General features: G+C 38.2%; 1 protein-coding gene across 1 annotated transcript in view; it reads left to right on the forward strand.

Moving 5' to 3' along the window:
• The first annotated feature begins 274 nt into the window (after nucleotides 1-274).
• Nucleotides 275-13,458, forward strand: part of LOC308621301 (titin) — a 299,757-nt gene continuing 286,573 nt past the window's right edge. Inside the window, exons 1-2 of the mRNA XM_081241746.1 lie at nucleotides 275-403; nucleotides 909-971. Coding sequence (XP_081097872.1) covers nucleotides 958-971 — 14 coding nt within the window. The 5' untranslated portion in view covers nucleotides 275-403; nucleotides 909-957. The remainder of the gene's footprint in view (nucleotides 404-908; nucleotides 972-13,458) is intronic.

The following is a 13,458-nucleotide window of genomic DNA, read 5'->3' on the forward strand; positions in this document are numbered from 1 at the left end:
CTTCTCTCACCTCTCTATGTGAAGAAAATAGAATTTAACAAGATGACTATAGTCAAGAGTCTTGACATGAAGTTACCTTAATAGGTTTTATTTTTACTTTTGCTTTTGTTTTTTTAAATTCCGGGAACCTATTGGTGGTTGCTAGATGCTGGAAGATTGCAGTAAAAAGAAAATTGTTATTGTTTATAAATACTTCTGAAAATGAACACGCTTAAAATACAACACATGTGTAGCTACTATCAGCAATTACAAATACCTTTTTTCTTTTTTAGTACTAGACAAAATTCCAGCATTTCTAGAAAATGTTTGACCCGCCCACCTCCAGGAAGGAGATTTGATTCCACATTGTAGTGCCTGGAATACTGGCTTATCGGTTGTGACAGACGTACAACACTAAAGCAAGGTGTGTGTGGGAAAGGAGTATATGGGAACTCTCAGTACTTTCCTCTTAATATTTTTGTAAACCTAAAACTTCTCTAAAAAATAAAGTCTATTAATTTTTTCAATGGATTTGAAAAGAAAAAAACACTAATTTTTGAAGTGATAAAAAAGTGAAATCTAGTCAAATTGTGGTTCCTAGGCATAAAATGGATTGATTGTTCTAAGCATCATTTAGATTTTTAATTTGTGACACTGTTTAATAATAAACAAACCTATTAAGAGAAAAATGTTACAGGTCCCGAGAATTTTAAATTTCATTATTTTTTAATACTTGATAACTTAAATGTATGCAAATATTAAACTAAATATAAGTCCATTATATTTATAAAATTAGGAAACAAAAAAACTGCAAATCAGAGAGAAACAAAACAAAACCAATAAAATTATACTTATCAGCATTTGTCAATGTGTCAGATGACATGTTGTTGAAACTAATCACTACTTAAAATGTGAATATGGTTTTACAGCAAGCTACAAAGGAAGGAGAATTACCATCCAAAAGGTTGCTTGGTGAGCATGGAGTCAGAGAGGTAAGTTTGAGTTCATTATCATTAGGCTCAGATGGTCTGACACACTTATCTTCACAATATGATAAAGGTTCCGAGAATGTGTGGCCCAACAGAGTGTGCCCTGTCTGCCTTCTTTCAGGTGGTGCTGGAAAGGATGAGGAGAGCCACCGCTTCCCTTGGTAACTCCTTCTACTGCACTGCATTTCTGAACAACATGCTCATGACTTATTAAAAGTCTTTTTTTCTTTGCATTCTACTCTAGCCTGAAAGCCATTCTGTCTCATTAAGGTAACTTTGAAAATCTATCTACCATCCAGGAACAGTCATTAGACTCAAGTCTGTTTCCTAATAGCAACCCTATTTCTCTGATTTTTGAGTTCTGGGGTCTGCCTCAGTGTTACCTCTACCCCTTAAGCGGATTGCCACGCCTACCCACTCACTGCCAGTGGCGGCCTTTAATGAGCCAATATGTCATTACTCATTCAGTATTAAAAACCCAATTAAAATGTTGATTGTCTACAAGCAGTAGCAAATGTGATGTGACATGTCTCTGGAATCATATTCTTATGTATTCAAGCATCTGTGTGTCTTGTGCTGTGAGGTGGTGTGCCCCGACATTCGATATAAAATCTGAGCTAAATACCTGAAGCAGATAAGAACTCATCATAGATGTAGATGCTGATCTTTCACACTTCTCTGGGAAGAATTGGTGGATGTTTCTATTTTCCATGAAAATCCTCCAGCTACCCTTCTATTTTTTCCTCCCTTCACAAAAGAAATTTCTTGAAAGAGGTTTATACACTTCCATCTCCCACCACTTCATGGACACATCTCCCTAATGTTAAAATGATGCTGAATCCAAATGGCACATTCCAGCAACCTTTGGAACCATTCATTTCTCCCTCATTCTTAAAGGATTCATTTCCTTTGGCTTTTGTGCTACCATTCTCACCTGGATTTCCTCTTATTCTTCCTTCTCCATCTTTTTGCACATCTCCTCCTCCTTTCAACTGTTGCACTTTCTCAGTTATCCATCCTAGTTCTCTTGTCTTTTAGACCTCCCTGTTCTCCTGAGTGAGAGATCATTCACTCCCAAAGTTTCAGGTGCCAACCAAATGAGCCAATAGCTGCTGAAGGTTTATCTCCTGTTTAGACTCCCATTATAAGCTCCAGTTTCTACCATCTACTCTGCACCTCAGCTGAATCTCCCACTATCCCCTTAGTTTTGCCTATATCAGAACTTACCTTTCCCCAAGCTTGTGTCTCTCCTTATGTCAGTAAAAGGCGTTATTACCAACCCACTTACTTAAGCCAGAAGTCTTGGGATCATCTTTACATCCATTTTCCTCACTCCAAGGTCTCTAATTTTTAAGAACTCATAATCATCTCTCAACTTTGACCTCTTCTTTTATCTTTACTGACATCACCATGCTCTGGCCTGATGAGACAGCCTCCCTACCTGGTCTTCCTGTCCCTCAAAGATGGTCATTCTTGCCCTTCCTTGTCAGATATAGGCCCAGAAGGGTTATCGCACAGCTGGATAGAAATAAAACTAGGCTAGAACCCAGATCTCATACCTTCCAGCTACACCATGTCTCTGGCTGGGGATTTTTCCCTGCTTTAGCCTGGGAAAGAAGGATCTCTTCCCAACCCCATTCATCTCTTCTTCCCCTCTTCCAGCAGTATGTCATGCTCCAGCTCTCCCAATAGGCTCTCAGGTCCAACTTCTTGAATATCATACAAACTCCTTTCACAACTTCTTGAATATCATACAAACTCCTTTCAAAGACATGGATTATATACAAAGAAGGCATTACAGACAGTGGGAAGATGGTCCATCTTTGGTCAGGCTAAGGGATGTACCATACTAAAAGATCCCTCAGTTCTGAATATTCTTGAGTCAAACTCAAGTCTTTCGGTCTCTGGCTTTCCTAGAAGGGTGACTTCTGTTCATACCCACAATCTCATAGCCAGTCTATCCAGCAAGTAGAATTGAATCCACACTATTTCTGAAGCTATTATGAACTATTAAGTTAAATTGTTGGATTTATTAATTTGGAACTGCAAAAAAAGTTAATCTTATTCTTACCTTAGTACAAAGTTTATGTCTTTTACTCTTCTAAAAACTCTTTTAATAGAAGGTCCTCAGGAGGTAACACTTATTTATAGGAATTTCAAGACAATAAGACAATGGGGTGAACTATCCTCCTCACCCCCAAGTCCTATTTTAATATTATTACATTTTTCTATTCTTAAATGGGTCACTGATCTGGAATCATTGAATATAGAATGGATAAGAAGAAAAATATATTGAGTTATATCTGGAACTTTCTGTATGAGATAATGTTAAGGAAAAAACTGGAGACGTAGCATTAGTTTCTGCATAGTTATTTATCAGATACTACTTGCAGATTAAGATGTGGAATATTGGAATCTGATGAATTAATCAACTTGAAAAAATCTTTCAGAAGGACACAGCAGGGAAAGGAATTATCAGGGAACAAGTTGAATTAAAAGATATTAATTATTGTGAACCATCACCTCCTGTTTCTTATTGTGGTTTTTTCACAGTGTCTATAGTGAAATCAGTAAAATCTAGTTATATTCCATTATAAAAGTATTTGTTCATTGTGATTTGGCTTATGATTTAAATAATATTAGATTCATTTAATTCCATTGTAAGGCTTATAGCCTTTTCTGAACAGAATGTTCCATCATTTTCAAACACGTTAAAGGAATTTTTCTAAAGGAAAAGAAATTCCTTGCATGTGTATTTCTCTATTTTAAATAGCTTTTTCCTCTTATTATACATAGCAATAATCTTTATTGTAGAAAACTCAGAGAATATAGAAGAGCAAAAAATAAGAATATCAAGTTAACCCATCATCTACCACTCAGAGACAATTATTATTAACATTTTAGTATTTATATTTCCAGGCTTTTTGCTGTGTGCATGTGCACACACACACACATACACACACACACTTGTGTATATAGCTATCTATAAACGTATATGACATCAATACTCTCCAGCCAAAGACTATCAGCAGCATATCCAAAGTTAAACACGTTGGGCTTATTGTTTGTTGCAACAAAGACCACATACCGTAGGGAAGCACAGGGCACCTCAGTAACAGGGGGGTTGAAATAACTTAGGATTTGGGCTTATGTTAGGTGACTTTAGGGAATTTTAAGGAAACAGAGCCTTGCTGTGAATTGGAGGCAGAGGTGAGTGTATGTTTGGGTATCTTAATAAATGTTATCTATAGGGTGGGAAGAATGAAAAGAGGTAGAAGCTATAAACTAGTAAAGAAGCAGCAGTCACTCATATTAGCCAGGATAGACTTCTGGGTCATTTATGTGGCTTGGGCAGTGTTCATGTTTGTGTTCAGACAAGACAGTGGGGTGGTTTTGTTGTTGTCTTGATCCATCATAGTCCCAGAGTGGCCCTGTTCATGTTAATGTTCTGTGATCTTGTTTATATTCAACAAGAGGACACAGACCGAGCTGGGAGTGCCTGACCAGCTTCTGGATATCAGGGCCTGCTTTCTTCTCTTTCAAAGCTTAGAGAGTTTTGAAACTTACAGTACTTCCCTCCTTCTTTGGAATTTGACTAGTGTAGATCGTGCCACCCAAAATTATTTACTTGGTGACTTGCTCAGTCTTTTGTTTATGGCATCTTAGTTTCCCATGTTGCTTAAGATAGCCTGTCCAACCTGTGAGGTTCCACAAATATCTTTACGTATGTAGTTATAATATTTTATTATGTTCTTTTTACTTTTAGATATTTCATCCATTTAAGATTTATGTTACATGGTATGAGGTGCTTTCTTTTTTTTAAGATTTTTTTTTTTTACGTGAACCTTTTTTTTTTTTTTTTTTTTTGCGGTATGTGGGCCTCTCACTGTTGTGGCCTCTCCCGTTGCGGAGCACAGGCTCCGGACGCGCAGGCTCAGTGGCCATGGCTCACGGGCCCAGGCGCTCCACAGCATATGGGATCTTCCCGGACCGGGGCATGAACCCGTGTCCCCTGCATCGGCAGGCGGACTCTCAACCACTGCGCCACCAGGGAAGCCCTACGTGAACCATTTTTAAAGTCTTTATTGAATTTGTTGCAATATTGCTTCTGTTTCATATTTTGGTTTTTTGGCCACAAGGCATGTGGGATTTTAGCTCCCTGAGCAGGGATTGAACCCGCATCCCCTTCATTGGAAGGTGAAGTCTTAACCACTGGACCTCCAAGGAAGTCCCAAAGTTCTTTCTTCTGAATAAATATTCAGTTATATCAGCACCATTGTGAACTAAACCATCATAAATTCATTCCTCGGATTTCCTTGTATCTATTTCTGGACACTCTGTTCTATTTAATAATTTATTTTTTATTACTGTGCTAATACCTGGCAGTTTGATTGCTGTACTTTTATAGTAAGTTGTAATTTCTGGTAAAGCAGGTTCCCTTTCACCATTATTCTGATTTTTCAAGAGCTACCAAATGGTCTATTGTATCAGTATAAATACTCCCTATTGGCAGACATATAAGGTATGTCCAGGTTATATTTCCTATTACAAATTTTTAGAACAAGGGTTTTTTTCCATCATTTAATATGATTCTATGTGGCACAAATAGAGAACAAAACCACACATTAATGTGTCTCTGATCTGCTATAGGCTCACTTATTAGTAGGTGACACTCTGGTACACAGCTGTATTGTACACATGATTCAAATTCACATTTCCCCCAAATTAGCTGCCATGGCTCTATAACATTACAATGTGTCAAACCCACAAATGTTAAAACCTTCAATGTCAAGAACCCACGTAAACAATTCTCACCCCACTGGATTTATCTTACTAGTATGCACAGCCTTCTGACCCTCAGAACTTCAAGGATCAAATGCTTAAACTGACTAATCCCTTTAATATCTTTTTCTAGTGGTAATTCCTGCTCATACCCACTGCCAAATACTATCCCCTAAAGTCTTTAAACAAAACTCTTAGAAACAGAGGTATGAGGCAGACAGCTTGGCTTCGCTGGTTCTAACATTAACACGTGACATGGCTTCATCTTCAAAGCCCTTTTGTGTCATGAACTCATGAAAAACAATGTGTAGCTAGAACCTTTGGCCTTCTCCTGTGGCAGCAAGTTCTGACACTGAGAGAGAGATTTGCATTTCATGCTGACCTTCTCCAGGATGTTTGCTTGCCTCTTACACATTTTACAAAGAGAAGATTCATTCAGTGTCTCTAAGGACTGTTCTACATCAATAGTCTACAATCCAAGAGCATAATTATCAAACTGGAAGTGGATTTACTTACAAAAATATAAATTACTTGGTAAGTGTAAAGTAGTGATTGTTGTTAATGCCAGTGAGAAAATGTGAAAAACTTTACAACAGGGAATGTGAACTTTGTTAAAAACTCTTAAAAATAATGTTAATCACTTGTCAGTCAATCACACAGAAAACCAGGATCCTAGCCAGAGTACTCCTGGCTTTCAGTTTTAATTCCTATCAAAGGAACACCTGAGAGACATAATAGTTACCAAAGATCTTTCATATATGATAAATCCTACTTACAGATCAGGGGGTGGAGCCCCACTCCCACTCATTTTTTTAAACTTGCACTATATCTCATCAACTCCTCATTCAGTTGCATTTATGAGTTGCCTTTTAATGTTATGCCCTTGACTTTTGTTAAAAGCTTCCACCAAAAATATCAACATATAAATTAGGTCACTACATCTGTGATAGATACATTATTAAACACTTTATGTTCTGTATATCACTCAGTACCCTCTCTGTAAAGTTGTGCCTGATAAATTTTTAAAATTCAATGTTAAAAAAATTGTACTTCCCCAAGGAATTGGTATGCTTCCCTCTCTAGATTGAAAATCATGTCTCTTTATTCTTTAACTTTCAGGAAGTTCACCATCTAACCTGAAGATCATCTATAGTAAATAGAGTTGCCATCTTGGTTTGTGAGTTTATGTTATTCTTTGACATGGTTTTATTTTTCTACTCTGTTTCTATTTTCTCTGAAAGTTATTCTTTATTTCCATTTCTCATATTATTTTATCCACTTTTGCTGAAATACCTCAATTTTTTTTTTGTGGAATGAAATGTAAAGTTTCCTGCCAAAGTTATCCTCTCCATGAGAAGTTCTGTTTTTGTTTCACCTTACACTGCCCTCCTCCATCTCTGGGTTCCTGGGCACTTAGTGTACCAATCATTTTGATTCCTCCCTTCCACCATCTCCCCTGCTTTGTTACATAGCTCTCTTGTCTTTCCAACTATTAAGTGAAGGATGTTATGTTTTCTGTAGCCCCCATAGTTCTTGGTACATGGAAGACTCTCACAAATCACTTGAAAAGAAAAGAAAGCAGGGAGAGAAGAAGAGAGAAGGGAGGAGGAAAAGAATAGCAGTCTGAACTTAATGTAAAAAATACATGCAGCCTGTAGGGAAGAAGGGGTAAGGAAGAAGTCTATTGGAAATTGAAACAATTATCCAGTAAATGAAGGTAATTGCTTAGGCTTGTTTAGCTTAGGGGGGAGAGAAATGTTTATTATTTTTTTAAATTTATTTTATTGAGGTATAGTTGATTTACAATGTTGTGTTAATTTCTGCTGTACGGCAAAGCGATTCAGTTATACATATATATATTCCTTTTCATATTCTTTTTCATTATGATTTATTACAGGATATTGACTATAGTTCCCTGTGCTATACAGTAGGGCCTTGTTGTTTACCCATTCTATATATAATAGTTTGCATCTGCTGATGCCAAACTCCCCAAATCCTTCCTTTCCCCACGCCCCTCCCCACCTTGGCAACCACAGTCTGTTCTCTATGTCTGTGAGTGTTTCTGTTTTGTAGATAAGTTCATTTCTGTCATATTTTAGATCCCACATATAAGTGATATCATATGGTATTTGTGACAAGTTTTTATTATTGTCTCTATACAACTAGGTTAGGTCACAGTCAGGCAGGAAACACATGCAACTCTATAGCATAACTGAAGAGAGTTTAGTAAAGGGACTATTACAAGGTGTGGGCGGGTTCATGAACACTAACAGGGGATGGTGAAGAGCCCTGGGAAAAGCACCAGTAGAAAGCCCAGCTAAAAACATGGCACAGGAACAATTACCAGAACCCAAAGAGAGTACCTGTAGGAAAGGGGTCCCCAACAAGAGCATGGTCACAAGTAGAAGAAGGATGCAGCCAAACTACAGCTAGGCAAGGAGGGAGCCAAAGGAATAAATACCCCAAACTCCCTCCTGCCAGCACATCCCATAGAATGGAAGGGTGTGGGTAGTGGATAGAGGGGCAGCCAGAGGATATACAGTACCCCGCACTTCACTTTCACAGTAAGGGCTTGCTTCAAAAGGATTCTACGTTTATAATTAGGTGAGGAACCGTAGGCCACGAGGGTGGGGGGAGGAGGGTAGGGAGAGGAGGGTGAGGGGTGGAATTTGACTAGGAATTTGAAATAGATGGGGTAAAACACAGAGGTAAAAGGCCTAAATCTCTGCAACAGACATATAGAAACTTCAGAATTCCATAAGAACATAAATCATCGTTTAAGGTTCAAAGGGTCTTTCAAATATTTCAAAGCTTACCTTTGTTTTCAAGACAGTAGAGCTGCCTTCAGGGTCATTTTTAGATTTTTGTCCCACACAGGCTCTTTTTCTTTCGGAGAATCCTCCACCCCTTAACATATCAACCGTATTAAAATGTACCCACCATTAATGCAGTTGACTAGTTAACATGTCTTTTTTTGTAGGCATTTGATAAACATCTATTATTTTTCATTTTTGAAAATTCCTTTTTATATTTCAGAGCAAAACTTATTTTTCAGCTCCAAAGACATTTTTGGTCCCAAAAGAGCCCTTAATTCTTAGGTCTGTGCCTGCAGTAGTCACTGGATAAAATGAGCCAGACTGCCTCACTTTGGTGTATGTAAATCTTATTATTTGACAGTAATATCACCACCAATGAGCATCTGCTTGTGGTTGGATTTTATCTGGTTTAAGTTTTCCTGTCCCAACCTCCCAGAAACCCAGCTTATATCTTCTTTAAGATTCCAGTAGTTCTTGAGCTTTGCTTTAATTCCACGTATAAATGTCATGTCACCTTCTGAGGTCCTTCTGGGAAAGACATGACGTGTGTTTCTATGAGCTCACTCTTGGACTTCTCAAATATTTCTTAGAAAACACTATTCTGGATATTCAGCTGGGTAGTTAGCTAATGGATCAAATTAATATTATCAAGCACAGAAATCATTTTCTTTTATGTCATGTTTGGCAGCAGCAAACAAACTAAATGCTTACCATCTGTCAGATTCTCCCTGTCATTTAATCTTCCCCCAAACCCTTTGAAGTAGATATTATAATCACCAATTTACAACTGACAAATCTGAGACTCCAAAATTCGAGTTGCCTAAGCCCATGTAGGGTAGGAGCAAAATTCCACGTGCCCCTGGAGTCAGTGCTACTGAGATACACAAGACCAACTTTTTGATCTTTCTTATTTTGATAGAAGTATCACATGTGTCTAAAATAAACTTTTCGTATTTCATGTGCCATTAAATGTGAGTGACTATTAGTACACCTGTAAACAATTGTAGAAAGCAATTAATTCAATCTTACTACTAAAGCACCTGTAACTGGAAGTAGTAAAAAAAGTAGGACAAAGAGAAGCCTCGAATTTTAAGCAGCACTTCCTTGCCCCCCATGTCCCCGATGTAGGTTTGCTTGCCTTTGTAACTCAAGGAACACAGACGCTAATCCATCAGAACGGGTTGTTTCGGTCAGCGCATTCTTCCCTGTGCACTTCCTGAATTTGCTTTTCTACTTCTCTGTGTAAAAATAGCTCAATGATAAGCCTGTATTTCAACTTTGAAACACTTTATGAGTGGAAGGGACTTTATAGATATACTATTGCCACATATTACTGTGCTTGTTATCTCCTTGAGAGCAGAGATGCTGTCTATTGCGTGCATTGCTATAATCCCAGTGCTTGAATCGTGTTTAACACAGTAAGAATGCACAAAAAAATTTAATGAATTATAAGAGACCTTAATTTTACTCTTTTCTCTCACAAAGGATTATTACATTAGTCTTAAAAACTGTACCCATTTCTCAAATAACCCCTAGTAAGTCCTTCCTTTGGTAACTGGTCCAATGGAGTATAAACAAAGTCTGACAGCAACCACAGTTGTGTAGATGGAGACACTGCCTGAGTTTTACACATATCCTAGTCTAGGTTTCAGTCATAGATTACTGAGAATTTATTAGTAGTTTATGTGAACCACAATCTCCAAAAGTACAGGAACCATAACTGTCTTGTTGGTCACCACTGTTTAGCCATCATCTAGCACAATGCCTGGCAAAAGTCTCCACTCATTAGACATTTGTTGAGCCAATAAGCAATGATAGAATCCCAAATTATAATAATTTAGCACAGTATTCAGCACCGAGCATATGCTTAATAAATATTTATTGAATTGCTATGACTATAATGTTCAAAAAGAGAATCACACCATGCATTCCAAAACTAAGTAGGCATTAAATTTGAATCATCAGCTGCTTTGGATTATCTGTGGGACTCCTCCCCACTGTTAAGGTGGTAAGTTAAGATCTTACTGCATCAGCAAACTCCCCAAATCTGAGTAGTATTTGGTTTCCACTGGGCTAGCTTACTATATGCCAACTATGGAATATTTAATTTTAAAGCTAATGCTTAGCATGATATCACATATTGTCCATTATTGTTCACTAATCCAATAACATGGACTCTTTCCAGAGTAGTATATTAGCTATTTACTAACTGATCTCTTCCTCCCTTCCCCTCCCCTCCCCTCCCCTTCCTTTCTTCCTTCCTTCTTAACTTTGAATGTCATATAAGGATGTAAATGCCAAAAGGCAAGTATCTTGACAATACTGCAAAGTCTAAAAACTTCCAAAAACAGTGAGTAGATAAGCAGCTTTGGAGGATAGACCCTTGACCTTATGTCTGTAATATATATGGTCCATCTTCCCTGCTCTTGAGCTCTCTGTATTGCACCACGTCAAGATGACACAAGCTTCAAGATTTTATTCATTCATTCCGTCTAATTCCCATAAAAATTAAAGTGGTTTGATTCTGGTTCTAACAAACGTAACAATACATCACCATGCTTCATATGAGGTCAAGTGAATCTAAAAGTGTATATACAGGCCCTAACGAGCCGGCCGACCTGCCCGGCTCCCCTCCCCGGCCCCGACGGGCGGGCCGGTGGGCTGCCCTGAGGAAGGGGGAGGGGAGGACTGGGCCGGCCGGCAGTCAGACTATGAGGCCGAACTTCTGCACGGCCCCCCAACTGCACGTGGAAGAGCTCGCGGTTGGACCTGGCCTTTTTCAGGTTGCCGCGGGATCCAGCCGGATGCCAGAAGTGCATGGAGAATTGTAGGAGAGCCGACTTAGAGGATAAAACACCCGATCAACTAAATAAACATTATCGATTGTGTGCCAAACACTTGGAGACTTCTGTGATCTGTAGAACTAGTCCTTATAGGACAGTTCTTCGAGATAATGCAATACCAACAATATTTGATCTTATCAGCCATTTGAATAATCCACACGGTAGACACAGAAAATGAATAAAAGAATTGAGTGAAGATGAAATGAGGACACTGAAACAGAAAAGAATTGATGAAACTTCTGAACAGCACCCAAAACATAAGGAACTAAACAACAGCAGTGCTCAGAACCCCAGTGCAGAAGAAGAGGGTGAAGAGCAGGAGGAAGACATTTTACTTTTAACCCTTGAAGAGAAGGAAAACAAAGACTACTTCAAATCTTTATTTGAAATTTTGATTCTTATGGGAAAACAGACCATACCTCTGGATGGACGTGAAGCTGATGAAATCCCAGAAGGTCTCTTTACTCCTGATACCTTTCAAGGCCTGCTGGAGTGCCGGATCCATTCTGGTGAAGAGGTTCTGAGGAAGTGCTGTGAGACAACAGCAGTGAACACATTGTTCTGTTCAAAAACACAGCAGAAAAAGGTGCTAGAGATCAGGGAGGGCTGCATTCGAGAGGAAACCCTCAGGGAAGTGAGAGGCTGTCACTTATTTTCCATCGTCACTGACGATGTGGCGGACATAGCAGGGGAAGAGCACCTGCCTGTGTTGGTGAGGTTTGCTGACGAAGCTCACAACCTGAGAGAGGAATTTGTGGGCTTCCTGCCTTATGAAGCTGATGAGCTGATCTCCCTGTGCTATGTGGCTGCTTCCCACTAGCTATCTACTTTACATTTGGTAGTGTAGATATGTCCATGAAAATACCAAAGAGACTTTTAAAATAGGCTTTCTCTTATATTTGATATTTGAAAAAGATCTGTAAGAAATTCGAAAATATCTTACAGAAAAGTGTAAGGTGTATACGTAGGCCACTTAATCACTGAATATCTTGACCTGTAGGCCCCCCGTTGAGTACATTAGTCATTGATAATCTGCCTGTTTAAATGGCCCGTTTCAACTCCCATACTTTGGAGACCTAACTGTTCTTCCAGAAGATAGCATTGAAAGTACCATGTTACATTCTGTGATCTCTGCTAATGGCACTTTGGAATTGTATTAGTTAAGTCATTTTAGACATAACATTTATCACTGTGGATCCAGTTGTCAGGTATTGAGTTATCAGTTCTTTGAAGAAATAAATTGTGAGGAGGTATGGGAGGAAGGAATACATTTTATAAACATTACAATGAAGCTCATGACTGACCATTGAATATTAGGAGTTTTAAGTATGCTGTTAAAAATGTGTAAGGGACAGTTAAGAAAATTATCAGACTGTAATAGAAACATGTGAGCTCGCCAAACAAGGATTTCAGTGTAGATTCTGTCTTTATCAAATGAAGCTAAAGGAACAAGTTATAGTTAAGTCTGAATGGAAGAGCCTTCCCTTGTTGTTCCACATCCGGTTGTTGCTGTTTGCGTTCCTTTATTGAGGCCACATCTTCATAAGCTTTTTGGCAGGTATATGTTGAACACTTCTGTTTCATGGTCAAGACAGGATCAGAGGCCATGGATACTGACAACTGATTTGTCTGTTTTCTTCTGTCTTTTTCCATGACTGTATCTACTGCCTCATCTTGATTTACAGGCAAAACCTACAAAACCTACAAAAATAAGTGTTTTGTGGTTTATCTAGGAATAATACAAAAAATATTACTGTTCTTTTTGGTGAAGAAAATCAATTTTGTGTAGTTTATTTCAGCCTAAATAAAATGTGTATTTTGTTTAACAAAATAAAAAATAAAAGCATATATACATACACACACTCACCACACACACACACACACACACACACTTGCACACGTTTTAAATAGATAACCAGTTATCTATTTAACAATGCAAATCAGAAAGATCACATGACATTTCTAGTCTTGCTTCACTTTATGACTGGCAGGTTGCCTGTAACATAGTCTGTAATTGGGAATAATTTTTAAGATATATAACATGAAACT

The sequence above is a fragment of the Mesoplodon bidens genome (genome assembly GCF_964165515.1).
Source record: "Mesoplodon bidens genome assembly, chromosome: 8".
Classification (NCBI taxonomy): domain Eukaryota; kingdom Metazoa; phylum Chordata; class Mammalia; order Artiodactyla; family Ziphiidae; genus Mesoplodon; species Mesoplodon bidens.